The sequence below is a fragment of the Aptenodytes forsteri genome, unplaced genomic scaffold, assembly GCF_000699145.1.
Source record: "Aptenodytes forsteri isolate BGI_AS27 unplaced genomic scaffold, ASM69914v1 Scaffold66, whole genome shotgun sequence".
In the NCBI taxonomy this organism is placed as follows: domain Eukaryota; kingdom Metazoa; phylum Chordata; class Aves; order Sphenisciformes; family Spheniscidae; genus Aptenodytes; species Aptenodytes forsteri.
This window is the reverse complement of record NW_008795131.1, coordinates 2,568,963-2,584,524: the sequence shown is the minus strand read 5'-3', so window position 1 is coordinate 2,584,524 and position 15,562 is coordinate 2,568,963. Positions and strand designations below refer to the sequence as shown.

The 15,562-nt window shown below is 41.6% G+C and overlaps 1 protein-coding gene across 2 annotated transcripts in view; it reads right to left on the bottom strand.

The window, feature by feature from the left end:
• Positions 1-15,562, bottom strand: part of CLTC (clathrin heavy chain) — a 26,573-nt gene that overhangs the window by 1,800 nt on the left and 9,211 nt on the right. Inside the window, exons 13-31 of one of the 2 annotated variants that reach the window (XM_019471812.1) lie at positions 14,075-14,238; positions 12,231-12,356; positions 11,501-11,643; positions 10,528-10,762; positions 10,057-10,179; positions 9,815-9,960; positions 9,465-9,648; positions 8,929-9,121; positions 8,326-8,483; positions 7,952-8,116; positions 7,751-7,858; positions 7,461-7,628; positions 7,146-7,295; positions 6,742-6,873; positions 6,465-6,575; positions 5,553-5,723; positions 5,046-5,267; positions 3,921-3,941; positions 900-975 (exon numbers count right to left, since the gene is read on the bottom strand). In XM_019471812.1, the coding sequence (XP_019327357.1) occupies positions 900-975; positions 3,921-3,941; positions 5,046-5,267; positions 5,553-5,723; positions 6,465-6,575; positions 6,742-6,873; positions 7,146-7,295; positions 7,461-7,628; positions 7,751-7,858; positions 7,952-8,116; positions 8,326-8,483; positions 8,929-9,121; positions 9,465-9,648; positions 9,815-9,960; positions 10,057-10,179; positions 10,528-10,762; positions 11,501-11,643; positions 12,231-12,356; positions 14,075-14,238 (2,796 nt within the window). The remainder of the gene's footprint in view (positions 1-899; positions 976-3,920; positions 3,942-5,045; positions 5,268-5,552; positions 5,724-6,464; positions 6,576-6,741; positions 6,874-7,145; positions 7,296-7,460; positions 7,629-7,750; positions 7,859-7,951; positions 8,117-8,325; positions 8,484-8,928; positions 9,122-9,464; positions 9,649-9,814; positions 9,961-10,056; positions 10,180-10,527; positions 10,763-11,500; positions 11,644-12,230; positions 12,357-14,074; positions 14,239-15,562) is intronic. The other variant, XM_009278211.2, reaches the window with a different exon arrangement.

Here is a 15,562-nt window from a genome sequence, read left to right as displayed (position 1 = left end):
CATTTCCTGCCCCAATTGCGTTCGTAACTGCTTCCGGTAAGGCCAGTCCTGGGCTAGGCTTTTGAATAGCATTTCCTGCCCCAATTGCGTTAGTAACTCTGCTTCAGTTAAGGCCAGAGTCCTGTGCTACGGCGAGCCTGATGCAAAGGCTTGACCCCTGCAGTCCTAAAGTACAGAAACACCTTCTAAAACAAACATGCTCATAAGCCACGTTCACTACAATATAATAGTTCCTTCTGGAGAATTATAGCTTTGATAAGTGTCTGACTTTCAGCTACTTATGATACAATTTAAGACAACAGCCCAATAGTTTGCAGTTATAATAGCATGTTAGGCCAGGACACAGTTTCCAGACTAGTTCAGCCTTATAATAGCAACTCAGACATACTAAGAATATTAAGCGTGCATAAAGACAACCGTTACAAGAATTTTTGCTTTGGAGACAGTGTAGATCGGATTACTTGTCACATTAGTACTCAGAGCTAGGTCTTGAAACATCACACCCAGTGGCTTTACGGCTAGTATTCCACAATTATCGTACTGCTTCAGGGTGTGGTGACTAGAGGTGTCAGCTATACACTGGAGGCTCCTTTATCACTGGATGGAATTCATATTTGTAACTCTTACTAGAATTAGTAGAATAACCTGGATACAAAGGAAATACCCAAGGTAGAAGTAAAGTGTGTTGAGCAGGATCCAAATAATGCACTTGCTGGAGGTCCAGAATAGTACAGCTCCTCCTACTACTTTATCTAGTATTTTGGAACACATTCCTTTAAGACTTGATTTCACATGAAGAACGTTCCCATTTCCAAGGACTTCCATGGGAAAAAACATGACTAGAGAAGCGTTGTTGTAAAAGCTAAATGTGTTACTGTCAACACAAACTAAAGCATTACCATAAACAATAGGTTGTGTCTCTGTAGCTTGCTCCTCTTCCTTTCTCAAAGACTCTGATGCATCCAGTTTATCCACCTGGAATTGAGACCAACAATTAAAAAAACTCCTCTAAAAAGACGTACTTATTCATGGCAGAGAAGTGGAAAAGCCTTAGTGGTATGTTAACACCCATCAAGAAAAGGAGACCATTTATAAGTTAAGATCAATTCAAGTAGCAATGTTGGTACTGGTGCAGTCAAGATTGTCCGTTTCCTGAAAAAAACCCTAATTGAGGGATTTGTGGAACTTCTTTGAAAGCTCACTCCAGGCTGAAGCTTTGTATGAAAGGTCCCATACTGGACTAGAGCTACTTTGACATCAGTAAGCTCAGTCAGTGTTGCTCCAACTACTTCAAAACCAACAGCCTTAGGACACAAACTCAGACTTTAGCACAATGTCAGTTGGAGACCTTTGGTGTTGGAGCAATTACTAAGATAATGCCCAGACCTGGAGAAGTTTCCCTGAATGTAACATTGAGGCAAAGTAATCTGAAGTTGGTGTTTGTATACAGCAGACTGCAATAGCATCCGACATGTCACTTGAGCCTCAGGATTTCACTTTCCAAACCCATTCACTCATGCAATTTAAGTTCAAATGCAGAGAATGCATGTGTATAAGACTTGCTTTTTTCCACTCTAGAACTGTGTGGCAGTCAGCCTAAACCCACAAATACTCAACTTGTTCAAGCTTAATACACAGTCACAAGACAAGACTAGCCAGCTTCACTCTGCTGCACAGCAAGTGCAATTGTGCCGTTAGATCACCCCTACAGAAAGGCAAGAGAAGAAACTTGTTCTGTAGTGAAATATTGCTTGTTACTAAAACAGATCCAAGGAAACTCAGCGTTACTACAGTCTAAGGCAGGCCCTGAAACTAAAACCACAAAAATTAGATACTGATATTTTACCTGGGAGATAAGATTTAGAATAAAGTCAAAAAGTAATTGGCATGATTGTCTCTAAGACAGTAAGACAACTCTCAAACCAGATTAGTCTTTTGTTTCATTTGTGTCCTTAATAAAGGAGTTTGAAGACAGGTTTCCTGTACTTACACAGGGTCAGCACTACTTATTCAGTTACACCAACATCCATGAGTTGAACAGTTTTCAGCTTAACTGTGCTAGATTAGCAAATATTTACAGGCAGCTCTAACAGCTTTCTTCCGTTTAGTTGCGAATTACAACACGTTCCATAAACCTGTTAATTTGTAACCTCAGTTAGAGGCATAAATCCAGGAAGTGGCATAAGTCCTGAGCTCTATGAGTTCATTCATTGACTGGGCTTTCATGGCAAGCCTTTTTGTTGCCTCACACCAGTATCTGGCTTGCTGCTGTCAAAGTGCACAGGAGTGTATGCCAATGCTTCAAGACTCATTTCCAGACACTGTGCTGAGAACTGCACTGTTTTTAACTCAAATAGCAACACACTGAACACAAGAAGCACAAGTTTAGAGATGCAAATCCAAGGAGAATGTGCAGAGTTTGCTACTAAGCAGAGGCATTTGGCTTACGCACACTTGGAAAGCGTCCAGCCCAGGCATTTTTGACCCAGTTTTGATGCCTCCCCTCAGAGCTAAACAAATATTTACAATAACAAGCACAAGTTTGAAACCAGCCTGCAGGATGGTTCTTACACCACTTGCTTGAGCATCACCAGGTTCAGTACCCTACACACTTGTAGCAAGATTGTTTTAAAGGCTTTTCCACAGGGACTGCAATAAGCTGCAGAGGAAAAGTAACATGCATTCAATGTTATTGTGTTATGTGTGCATGAAAAAGAGGCAAAAGTACTGAAGCAAGAGTGAGGTCTGAAGATGACTGCCATACAGGCTCCCCCCAAAAAACCACACGCAGCCCACAGCAATGCCTTGTAGCTTAAGGAATAGTGGGATGTAATTGCAATGATTGCTACACATGCGTAGTTTATGCAAACACTGAAGTTCAATTACCTTTTTTCACACACACGCTTTCTTACTGCCTCACTTACTAGCTGCTGAAGGACCTTACACTACACATTTTAGTCAGGTTAGCCTTGAGTTCCAGTGGTGTAATTATAGACATCTTGTCACCAAGAAGCAGTTTGCATTTAGTCCATCTTCAAGCCATTTGTCAGTTTGTTCGCCCTTTGCTCAACCACGTTAATGGAAAACACACTAGGGCTGACCTCTGGTTTAAAGGAGAATTGGAGCGGTATTTGTACAGAAGCAGATGGACAGAAACCTCAGAGATTGCCCTTCGGAAGGGCAAAATTGCATAGCAAAAGGCAAGCCTCAGAGTAGCCTCAGAAGAGCAATAAGCATTACCTTTTTTTTTAATGGAGGTAGCAAGAGAAGTTTAATGAAGCTGAAGAGCTTGGAAGGCAGTCTTTTTTGCACAACTACAAGAATTTTACTACAGGGAAGAGAACCACAGACTTTGTCTAATAGCTGAAGTTTTAAGTTGCTATGTGAACTAGAGCACCAAGTGGATTAGACTAGCACCATAAGAACCGGACACCTGAATGAGGAAGAGTCTCTTCTGAAGCAGCTAGTATCTACTCTGCCTACTGTCAGCACGCATTAGTTAACGGTCAAGAGATCAGAAACTGGATCACAGTCCTTAAACTAGCAAATGCCATATTGTTTTATGGTTCGGAGACAGTGGTCCAAGACTTAATTATTTCTTATTGTAGGAGGTTCTTCCAGTCAGATTGGCCATCAAATAGTAGCACTTGTGTATCCTTTCAATACCAGGTTGACTGTGATCCAACTGATCACCTGTATGCCCTTCCTGAGGATCTATTAGCTTATTAGTAGCAAATGAATCTACTTTTGTCCTACAGCACTAGCTACTTGTAAACAATTTGCATATGCTTTAGTGATATTTTGTTTGGGGGAAAAGCAGTAGCAGCAGTGTAGTAAACGTAGGAAAGAAAAAAACTCATGCAGAATCCTTAGACTTAGTCCTCCAGACTTAAAGATGGAAAACAAGAATCAACTTTCACCTTTTCCTTTATTGCATCAACCTGCAAAGGAATTCAGAAGGTGCAGCTTAGAAAAATCAAATTCCATATTTAGCATATAAAAGGTAGAAACAAAAGCGTCAGGGAAGAAATAATTAAGGTACAGGTGAGTAAAAACAAAGATACACCAGAAGTATCTGCTTTAGAAAGGCAGCTCTGCTTGTTGCTAGATCTTACTGCATTGATTTCGTTAGCTACACTGCAGTTATATCCTAATCCTTTAGCAGATCATGAAATCTTAATCTTTACGTATCCTACTCCAAGACTACTACTCTCAAGAGAGGCCTAGTATTAGCTTGGTACATCAGGCATATCCGACAAGCAATGCTATTTCTTACATAGCTCCCCACCTCCCCCAAAATACAGCATTTAAGGATAGCAGATTGCTATAGGACTACAGAGTAGTCCTGCCTTTAGAAGTAACAGCCAGGCAAATCTTCTAGACAAACAGGCACTCTAGTCTTCATGGACTCAAGCTTGAGTTAAGCTTTTACTTCTCACAGAAAGAGTCTTAATGATTAAGGAATTTACACCATTTCACTGGAAGATACTCTAAAAGCTTCAGCTGGGCAAATCTTGCTAGTGACAGTATTTAACTCAAATCTGGTTCAAGTCTGTCAGAGCTTTACCAAGTACTTTCCCCATCCTAAGTCACTTCAAACAAAAGCTGAATCATAATTAGTGCCATTAAGTATCAGAGCCACATTTTAGGTTAAATGCACAGCAGACCAAGTTAACTCAAGATCTAGCTATAAAGCTTTTTTAGTATACAGTCTAGAATTTAGTTAGAGCTTGATCCCAGCTGGGATTCCTGACTGACATGGCATATGAAAAGCCTGAGTCCTGGAACTACTTTAAGACACTGCCCATGGTCAGGCAAATACTACTGATGTAGGTTCTGTAAGTGGTATATAGGGTGGAGTCTGCAAGTGTTTCAGTCTCTTAGAGGGCGAAGTCTCTCCCCAGATGGACTGAAAAATAAGTGTGGACATGGACAGACAGACATTTGACAAAGCCCATATCAATGTTAGTAGCAAGCAGACAGTCTCAAGGCATACACCACAGTGACTAACAAGCTTTCAGTGTTGGAGAAGCACCTGCTCTTACCTTGGTCAAGTATTCCTTCATGACCTGAATAAAGTATGGCATGGCAAAGTCCATGATGTTGTGCCTCCACGCTGTTTCCAAGACAACATCCGGCCTCAGGAGGTCGTAGCAGGTGAAGAGACAAGCACCAAAGCATTCTCTCTTGTTCTCCTGCAAGAACCACTGCAACAACTCTTCTGCCAACTCAGTATCTTTGGATTCTGAAGCATACTGCATTGCATCCTACAACAGGAGAGAGTCTGTTTAGCCTCAGGTGCCATTAGTACAATCACTGACACAGATGTGGTCTTTAACTAAGCTGCAATCTATTACTGACATTAGCAGAGAGGAAACAAGTCATAGAATGCCCCCAAGAAATCTGTCCATCTACTGCCACTCCCAAGCAAGATTTACCGGATTAGCGACAGGCACCACCTAGCGGCATTCAAAAAGATGCAGCTTTACTAGAAAGTCACAGGTCTCCAAACAAGCCAAGTATGCTAAACCAGACCCGTGTAGCAGTCTTACCTTATACAGTCTGTCTTTCTTACAGAGTTCTACACTCTGTTTCCAGCGATTGTTTCCTTTGAAGAGATACGCAGCAATTCTTCGGAACTCTATTAGTTCATGTTTCTCCAAACGTTGAGCAAGAGAAATGTTGTCAAAGTTGTCATAAGCATCTATAGAAGTCCTAAGAGCCTGAGTTAAGTAGAAAGAAGTTATTCACACCTCAAATGTACAACTGCATCCACAAAGATCCACAAAGCCAGACCTGCAGAGAGGGTTTTTTTGGGGTCACACCTCAAATGTACAACTGCATCCACAGAGATCCACAAAGCCAGACCTGCAGAGGTGTTTGTTTTTTGTTTTTTTTTTTGAGAAGCTGGTGTTTGACACACATGTAGTTTAGGGTATTCCAGTTAGTATTTTTCAGCAGTGATTGCTGAGGTTAAGAGCCTCTGAATACCAGACAGCTGTTCTCTGAAAACAGTAGAACAGCTAGACATCATAACCGTTTGCCCTTTCTGCGAGTTCTTTCCTTAGCACCCACTGTTTGCCTTAAATAAAGGCTGATCTATTACACTCATAACAAAGTAGCCAGATTATCCCCAGAAGGGATGACCCAAAAAGCTCCCAGAAAGCCACTAACAGTTCTCCGCTTAATCCTTGGCTAGTCACCACCAGTTCAGTTTGAAGTGGCAAAGAACGTATACTTAAGGAAGGCAAGTTAACAGCAAGCAGGTAAAAGCTACTGAAAATGAGACAGAAACCTGTGTTTCTAGACATTAAACGCACACCTAGAATATTAGGTTAAAACTGACACAGAAGCCAGCTTGGATAGAACTTTGAAGTTCAGGAATAGCTGCTTCTATTATGAAGCATATACAACATGCAAGTCAATACCTGTTCTGGATATTACCATTTCAAGGCAAGACGTACCTGGTAGTCTTCTTCAATAATGAAGAGGTTGTTCAGGGACTCATTCACTGATTTGTTGTTGTGATTTTGAACAGAGCGCAAGTAAGGCTTAACCAGTGGTAGCTGTTTAACCTTCAAGGAATCAGGTAGATAAATTTAAGTCAAGATAACTTTTTGTAGAGGTCTCTTAGCATCTTCCCTGTGAGGCAGTGAAGTAGCTAAGCATTTTAAAATGCTACTACAGCTAATGCTTTTCCAATTGCAACTTTTTCTTTGATCTGGATAGTAGGAAAATTACCTTTGTGAAGAAGGTCACAGCACGAGTGTGGTCAAGCCGAGGGGACAACACCATCAGCAGATCATTGAGCAACAGAGGTTTAAATTCCAAATAGAATTGAACTGCTTTGTAATACAGCTCCACATTGGCCACCTAGAGATGAGTAAGGATGCACATTCAGACTAGAAGCTTGATTGTAGAGGAATCCAAGAGGACAGATATAACCTTAGATATTCACCACAACTGAGCCACCCATCCAAGACTCATTCTTGTCTCTAGAAATCTCTTTAGTTACTGTAATTGACTTGCTTGGAAATTATGCGGCAACATCAAGAACTTTGAATTTTAAGCAGGCTACTAGTGAAGGAAGAGATCCGAAGTGCACATAGCAAGAAATTTACCTCCTTTCACTAGAAAAGCAATACCTTAGTGATGATATCTTTGAACTGGCCTTCCTTCCAAGCGTCTGTTGGGTGATTCATCATTGTGATTATGGCATTATCATATTCTTCATACTTATCATACAAGAACACCAGTTCAGCCCAGAGATGGGCTTGTTCTGCAGCTCTCAGAACCTAAGCAAAAGGCATATTAGAAATTCCAGTTAACATATATTGCTATCAGTGTCCATCAGCGCTCAGGTTTTAGTGCTACTAATAACCTCAAGAGCTGCTATTGCAAAAGCTAGGGTACAGACAATCCCAACAGATGCATTTTAAGTTAAATTTAAGGCCTCAGACCTTGGGGATGTTGACTCTGGACCAGAACAGCTCCAAGTGCTCCCTCATCTTCTGTGGCTTGAATTTGGAGTAGAGAATTGCTAGCTCTGTAAACATCCCCATGTGTGCTCGCTCAAGTCCAAGTGCTGCTTCCAACATAGTTATCAGCTCTTCAAAGTAGCCACGGTCCTAAGAGATACACAGTTAGATGTTTCACATTAGGAACCAACCTGACTGAATTTCCAGCTTTGGACAGAGTTACCGTGAAAGAATTTAGACTTTAACTTTATAACAGGAGTCAGCTTAATTACCTGGTAATAGTTAATTAGCTCTTCCAACTCATCTGCATGCACTACAATATGGAGTCCACACATCTGGGCCAGGCGGAACTCTTTTCCATCAACACAAGCGAAGCAGACCTGGAATTGACAATTGCATTATTGCTTATAAACAAAGCTTCTGAAAAGGATACAGCTTTGAAGTCCCTTAACTTATTCAATCAGCAAGTTTACCTCTTTCCATGTGCGAGTACTGTTTGCTTTCCGAGCACCATCCACGGCTGCCTGGTATTCACCTAGGTGAACTAAAGTGGAGGCTAAACGGCCGAAGTTGGACACATTGTTATACAACAGCTTAGCTGCTTCATACATCTTTTCATCATAACAGCGATCACCAACCTACAGGAGAGCATAACCAGGTTATTCTTGCAGCTTTTCAGTCAAGTGCTTACATAAAGTGTGTAGCATTCCAGCCATTTAAATGCCTTTAAAGTCCACAATCTATCTGCATATCCAGAGAGACAGAAGTCCCAACATCCCTCTGGTTTAGCAAGGCCTATGGAGCCTGCTGCTGTGATTCAGCAAAACTGAAACTCAGTCTCACTCACTTGCTGGATATGTGCATTGTTGGGTCCATTGATAAACTCCTCTAGCTCTGCTAGTCGATTTGTTTTAGCAAGAGCAAAGATTAATTCCGTTTCCACATATGACTCCCGGGCCTTCTTGCGTGCCATCTGGAGATACTTCACCAGTTCTTCCCAGTTTCCTATGAAACAGTTCAGAATGCTTACTTCCTGCCATCGAGGACACTTGTGCTTAAGCTACACCACCAGCTCAGTTTAGTTTGACCTAAGTATTTCTACAGCTATCCCCCAACAATCAAGACTAGCGTTCACACTCCACATGCTACATTAGAGTTATAGTCACCTTACAATGGGCCTAACTAAATAAATCCTGGTATTTAACTTCATGCAAAGACCTCCTCAGTAGCAACTGCTGTGACAGAAGTCTCCAGCTAAAGATAGTTACAAGACCACTGATTATCTGCAAATTGAATACAGTATCTTTTCCCATTCTCATTTAGGGCAGTCTTTGAAGGACCAGATCCTCTACTTGCATCCAGATACAGGTTTGGCAAAACCGCAGCTTGAGCAACAGACCACACACAAGAGCTGAATAACATCAAAGATTTAAATAAAACTTAATCATACCGCTGGCATTGGCAGCTTGAACAACTTCCATGTATGAGGAAGGATCATCTGCTTTAATATATGAGTCAATTGCTTCCTTTACCATCCCTTTCTGAAGCTGTGCTTTAGCCAGCTGACTCCATACAGCAGGCTCATTGCAGCGTTCAGCAAATTCATACGCACGATCCAGGTTTCCAATGTGCTCTATTAATACCTGAAGAAAGGGTTACCATGATCAGCCACTATCTATAAAGGTCAGTTTTACAAGACACCGAGCTGTGTTTTATGTTGGTTCTTCAATGGATCCACAGTTGGTTTTATATAGAGTAGTCCCTATTTTAACCCACACAGCATGAGTAATGTTATGCTCAAGAAGTTTCACTTACTAGCAAAGTTCAACACACAACATTTGTTCTGCCACATAAGACAACACACTGAGCAGCTTTGGTCACTTTGCTAATTGGTGTTAAGTAGTGAAGTCACAAGTTAACAACAAAGTCCTTGTGTGAGGATGCACACGTCACGAGGAGTTATTACAGACTGAGATTTTAAGATACCTGTACAGCTGATGTGTTGACATCAAATTTCCTGAAGATAGCAAATGCCTCCTCGAAAAGCTCATTGCTAATAGCTATATTGGCTATATCTGGAGCATCATAGTTATCCAGGCGATTGATGTATTCCATGACACGGGTGCGATCAGCCTTAATAGCTGTAAGAATGAGAAGGTTCTGCAGATTCCTAAACAGAGAAAGAAAATATCAGTACATATCAAGTAATCATCAAGAAATTCACCCTCCCCTCTGGAGAAGGTATTAGTTTATTTGCTGTTCCACATGACAGCAATTTAACACCTGCACCAGGTATAATTTCAAGTTTCCTGTGACTTAGTTTTGACTTTACACACCTGTGCTCACTGAACACAGAGTTATCAAGAACTATTTTCTCCAGCAGTTCAATAAGCTCATTAGGAAGATCTGCAGTCATGAAGGCCTTCACAGTAACAGAGACTTCCTCAGGGTCCTGCGTCTCTGACAGTGCAGTCTGTACAACCTGTAGGCAGAGTCAAGCCATTGACAAATCAGTTAAGCCAGGTACTAGCAAGTCAAGTTAGGATAGTAAAGGCTTTTAATGTTTTGTCAGTTATACCTGGTCAATTAGCGGTCTTCTGTAAGGGTTGCTTTCCAGTAGTACGCTGGCCCACAGTTCAGGGTCTTTACGGCGAACTAAGTAGCGGGAAAGACTTTTGAAGAGGGAGTTCTCATTGCACACCTAGTGAAAGGCAAAAGTTTATTCAGAGTGAAGTCACAACTATTGAGCCTACAACAGATGAGCCAATTGTATTGCAACATCAAATAAGCCTGCCTGAGATGCGGACTAGAAATCTCAGGCTTTGACACTTCCATTAGCCTCCCATTCTACGATGTCCAGGAGAGTCTCCCATTTCTCATTAAGTTGCAGAGGGAGATTAACTACCTACCTATTCTTTTAGGAACGAGCAGTTCCTAGCTTAATACTTTTTAGGAAACAAATGCTTTTGTCAGTCATAAACCTGAATACCTATGCCATGATACTCAGGTTAGAACTTAACCCACGAGTCAGCTGCCTTGGTATACATACATTAATAAGTTCCAAATCGCACTGTCCACGCTCATAAGCCACACAGGCCAGGTGAGGGTCCCTCTTCTCACAGTACTTGCCAACAACGCGACTATCATAATAAGGATTCTCACGCAGGAATCTTTCTGGGTTGTTGTTGCTATCAATGTATATTTTGGCCAGTGCATTGTGAGTTGCAGGCTCCTCACAACCCTCGTGAATTCTTGCTTCCAGCCAGGGCAGAAGCAGTTTCAGCCTAGAAGGAAGCGGTTTTCACATTAGAGAGGTTGAGTGAATAAGCAAGTAGCCACTTGCACAGTTTCTTCACTAGAGAAGTCAGCTTCAGTGTAGGATAGACTCAGTAACTAAAGCACTGTCCACGCTCATAAGCCACACAGGCCAGGTGAGGGTCCCTCTTCTCACAGTACTTGCCAACAACGCGACTATCATAATAAGGATTCTCACGCAGGAATCTTTCTGGGTTGTTGTTGCTATCAATGTATATTTTGGCCAGTGCATTGTGAGTTGCAGGCTCCTCACAACCCTCGTGAATTCTTGCTTCCAGCCAGGGCAGAAGCAGTTTCAGCCTAGAAGGAAGCGGTTTTCACATTAGGGTGGTTGAGTGAATAAGCAAGTAGCCACTTGCGTTTCTTCACTAGAGAAGTCAGCTTCAGTGTAGGATAGACTCAGTAACTAAACCAGAGTTACAGTATTCCATTTTGACCTGTGTTCTGGTTCATTATTATAATGCTGTAACTTTCCAACGCTATGAAGAACGTCATATTCCAAAGACTCTCATTATCTGGAGGCTGCTTAAGGGAGATCCCCACATCAGCCAAGAAGCAAAGCAGACTTATACTGCTTGCTCACCCAATGGCAGCTTCTTGTTATGCAAGTACCGGCTTTAGCTATGTAATGAGGACATGCATTGATGGATGAGCAGTATAACACTGCCAGACTGGTAATGGTTAAGAGACTTGTAGAAGTTTAATACCTGTTTCTTTTCTCAACCTCTGCAACAAGCTCATCAGTCGAAAATTGACCTCTCACTACAAGGATAAGGTTCTTTATCACATCTTCAGAGCAATCCACATCAAGCAGTCCCCCAATAACAACAGGCAGACGGCTTGGATTCACCTAAACAGGATCATTTAAAGATGTCAGTGTGTTGTCATGCAATATAGGCAGTCAATACCTATCCCTAGAAGTACACACAAAGGCTCTTGTTAAGATTGAGCTCATCTTCCTGCCTTTACTCCCAGCTTCCTGATGTTCTGGACAAGCTTGAAAGTCAATTCTTCAGCCAACAGGGGTTCACACCACAGTTCAGTGGCTCACTAATGCTCAGCCTCCATAGGAAAAGCTCCTGAGCAAGTCAATTTGTCCCTGCAGGAAGTATAAAAGAGACACCACCACCCCCTTCCCCCCCCCAAAATGCTGGAAGTTAAAATTACCCTAAGAACTCCAAAGTTATTCTACCAAGTCTTCCTCCTTCAAGAGGCACATCAGTGGGGGTTACTGCTCAGCTTGACTGAAGAATAAATAAGAGATCTGACTCACGTAAGGCCTAACTTACCAGAGGCCACTAATAAGTACTTAAACGTCAATCTCAAGTATGAGGCTGTTTGCAGAATACTTACAAACATAACACCTATAGTTGCATATAATACTAGAAAGATTGGTTAGTTTGACTCATGAAAGCAAAGTGACAAGTTGTAACTTACCTTCTGTACATAAATCTCAATATATTTTTGGAGATTATTTCTATACAAGTATAGCACCAAGTCGTGGACAAAGTCAAAGCGATCGCATACAATGATGAGTGGCAACTGGTCAGTGAGTTTAGCTTCCTATAAAGAGAAGGGCTTCAGTAATTGGGTTTTGTTCTTGAGCTTAAGCAGACAGTCACTTAAACTGTTAAAGCAGCTGAATTTTGAAAGCCAAAATTCAACAGTCAACCAAATAATGGCAGCTTATTGTTCAACTCATTGTTTGCAATATGTAGCAAGTAGGAGTACTCACACCACTTCAGGGCCTACAGCAAGAAGCTTTCTGAAGTTTAACCCTGCTCCTTTGCATGGCAGAGTCTATGAAGTTTTACAACACAGTACAACTATTACAAGCCTAAGCTATAGATAGCATTTTTAATTGCGACTGGTGTTTGGTGTACAGGATTAGCACTCTGGGATTTCAAAAGGAATTTAACCACGACTAGATTAAGTTGTGGACCGTAATGTAAAACTTATGTACAGAATTGACTTCAAGTGCCATGTGTCTTGTGACACCTTCTAACTATGGATTTAGAGAACAGTGAGAATCAAGCTAGTAGCAGTACTATTTAAATTGCTAATCAGATTAGTTATCTAAAAGCATTCCAGCTTTCAGCATAAGATTACAATGGCTACAGTACAGAAGCTTAGTCTATGTGGCAGACAGTATTCCAGATGCGTATTTCGGATCACTTATTTGAACATGCACATCCCAGAATATAATCCTACATATAAATTACACTTAAGGACTTTACACAGGGAGGCCTGTACTGGGAGATTTACCTGGTACATGTCCTGCACATTCCAGACACGGAATAGCACAAAAAACAATAGCTTTCATCAGGAATTTGACAGCTTGATAACTTATCTTAGGTGGCTTGATCAATTTACATACCTTACACCTCAGTGACACCAGGTTATTTTTATAGAATTCTCATTTGAAGAGTTTTGCCATCCTCGGATACGATCAGCAAAATCTAAGACTATGCTATGTAACTGACAAACATGAAGGCAGGAAATGTTCCCAGATAAAGTTTTCCCCTCCCACACTGTTTCTCAGATATTTCTAGCGGTGTTACATTTGTCAATAAGCTCAGCACTAACAACAGGCTGCAGAATCTGAACTTGGAGCACATCATCTTTTTCCACTTTTCAGAAATGTTTCCGCGATGCTCTGAATCCTAACTATAACAGTCAGTTAGCGTGTATTTGTATACACTGACTGGCATATCCTAGCAGAGCTAAAACTGCCGTTCACCTGGCTGAAGTTTCAGTAAGCATGTACAAGTAAGACGAGTGGGATAGATCAACCTTGAACTCTGAAAGCATTTATGGAATTAATTGACACTATTCATTTGTTGTTTCTGTAGTTGCTCAGTTGAAGCTGATTACACTGTAAATAAGCATTAAGTTATGAACTCATTTGGCATTATGGTAGTTCTCAACCTTCAAGTTACCTGTTTCCCTCTTTATAGCAGACATATGTAACAAATTCTAGATGAGCTGCTACTATTATTACAGTTCAAGAGTTCAAGCCAGGTTAACCTTACTAAGAGCAGTGAGGAACTGATCTGACAGATTTTTCCATTTTTTAGATATTGTTCCAGGCTCAGGCTCTGTTAGGAGCTACTGCCAACATGCAAGATACCTCTGGTTTAAGAGGACAGATAGATCCTTAAGTGCAAAGGTTAAGGCTCATCTGTATTTTCACAGAGCTGCCTCATTTCACCGGTGACACACACCATGTTTTATCAGAACCCCAAACAGGCCACGACAGTCCAGTGCTACCCAAACATTACCTTGAGGAAGTTTTTAACACGTTCTGGATCATAGCAGTTACTTTCCCTGCAGATTCTTTCCACTTCTTTAATTTGTCCTGTCTTGCACGCAGCTTGAATATACTTGAAGTGCACATCTGGATCCTGGCTGAAGTTTACAATAGAGCCCAGGAAATAAAACAAACCTCGAGGGAAACAGTTGACACGTTATTCTGCTAAAGCACTTGACTTGGACCAATATTAGCTTTTAAGCAAGCCTTCCAAGTTACAATTACATGAAAATTTGAATCTGACTACTGCAGAAGTTTACAAAGAACTGAAAAAAAAGATTCAAGCATCGTAATTGTTTTACGAAGACAAGACTGTCCTAGCTGAGTTGAGCCTGTTGTTGTTGTTCTTCCCCATGTATCACACAGACCAGTGCGTTACACGCTACTTCGATAAATACTGATGTATCATCATCAATTGCCATAGGTCAGCTTTGTTAAAACATCCAGCACGTGCCTTCCATACACCCCCTAGACAGGAGGCAAGGAAGAGTTTAGAAAACCAAAACTAGTTGTGCCCGAAAGCTACTATCACACCTTTCACTAAAACAAGCACACAGTGCAAAAGCTGCTTGCCACGACCCACAGCTAAAGCTCACTTAAAGCTGATGCCATGTAATAACTCGACTACTTTAGGCAAGTGACTGTCAAGTCACTTAGTCAAGTCATGCCTTTTTTGGAAAAACACACATAAGCTGCCTATGCAAGAAACCTGTCTACAGTAGCATCTTACTCCACTAACCATTCTCCAAATTCCAAGAGTCCAAGATTATGTTGCATTCTCAGTCCTTAAGGAGGTTTTCTTTAAAGCTTAGCAAGATGCTGTTCAGCCATACATCTGCAGAGATTTGACCACCGATGTACCACCACACTGACTAGACTATACACAGCTAGTCTTGTTGAGAAGTACAAAAGCCCCAAACCCAAAGGCTACACAAATTTAAGATGAGCATTTTCATAGAACAGTTTGGGTTGGAAGGGACCTCTAAAGGTCATCTAGTCCAACCCCCCTGCCGTGGGCAGGGACATCTTCAACTAGATCAGGTTGCGCAGAGCCCCGTCCAACCTGACCTTGAACGTTTCCAGGGATGGGGCATCCACCACCTCTCTGGGCAACCTGTGCCAGTGCTTCACTACCCGCAGTGTAAAAAAAAGTCTTCTTTATATCTAGTCTAAATCTAACCTGTTTTAGTTTAAGACCATTACCCCTTGTCCTATCGCTACAGGCCCTACTAAAAAGTTTATCCCCATCTTTTTTTATAAGCCCTTTTTAAGTATTGAAAGGCTGTAATAAGGCCTGGCCTCCCTGGAGCCGCCTTCTCTCCAGGCTGAATAACCCCAACTCTCTCAGCCTTTCTTCAGAGGAGAGGTGTTCCATCCCCCTGATCATTTTTGTGGCCCTCCTCTGGGCCCGCTCCAACAGGTCCATGTCTTTCTTATGCCGGAGGCTCCAGAGCTGGAC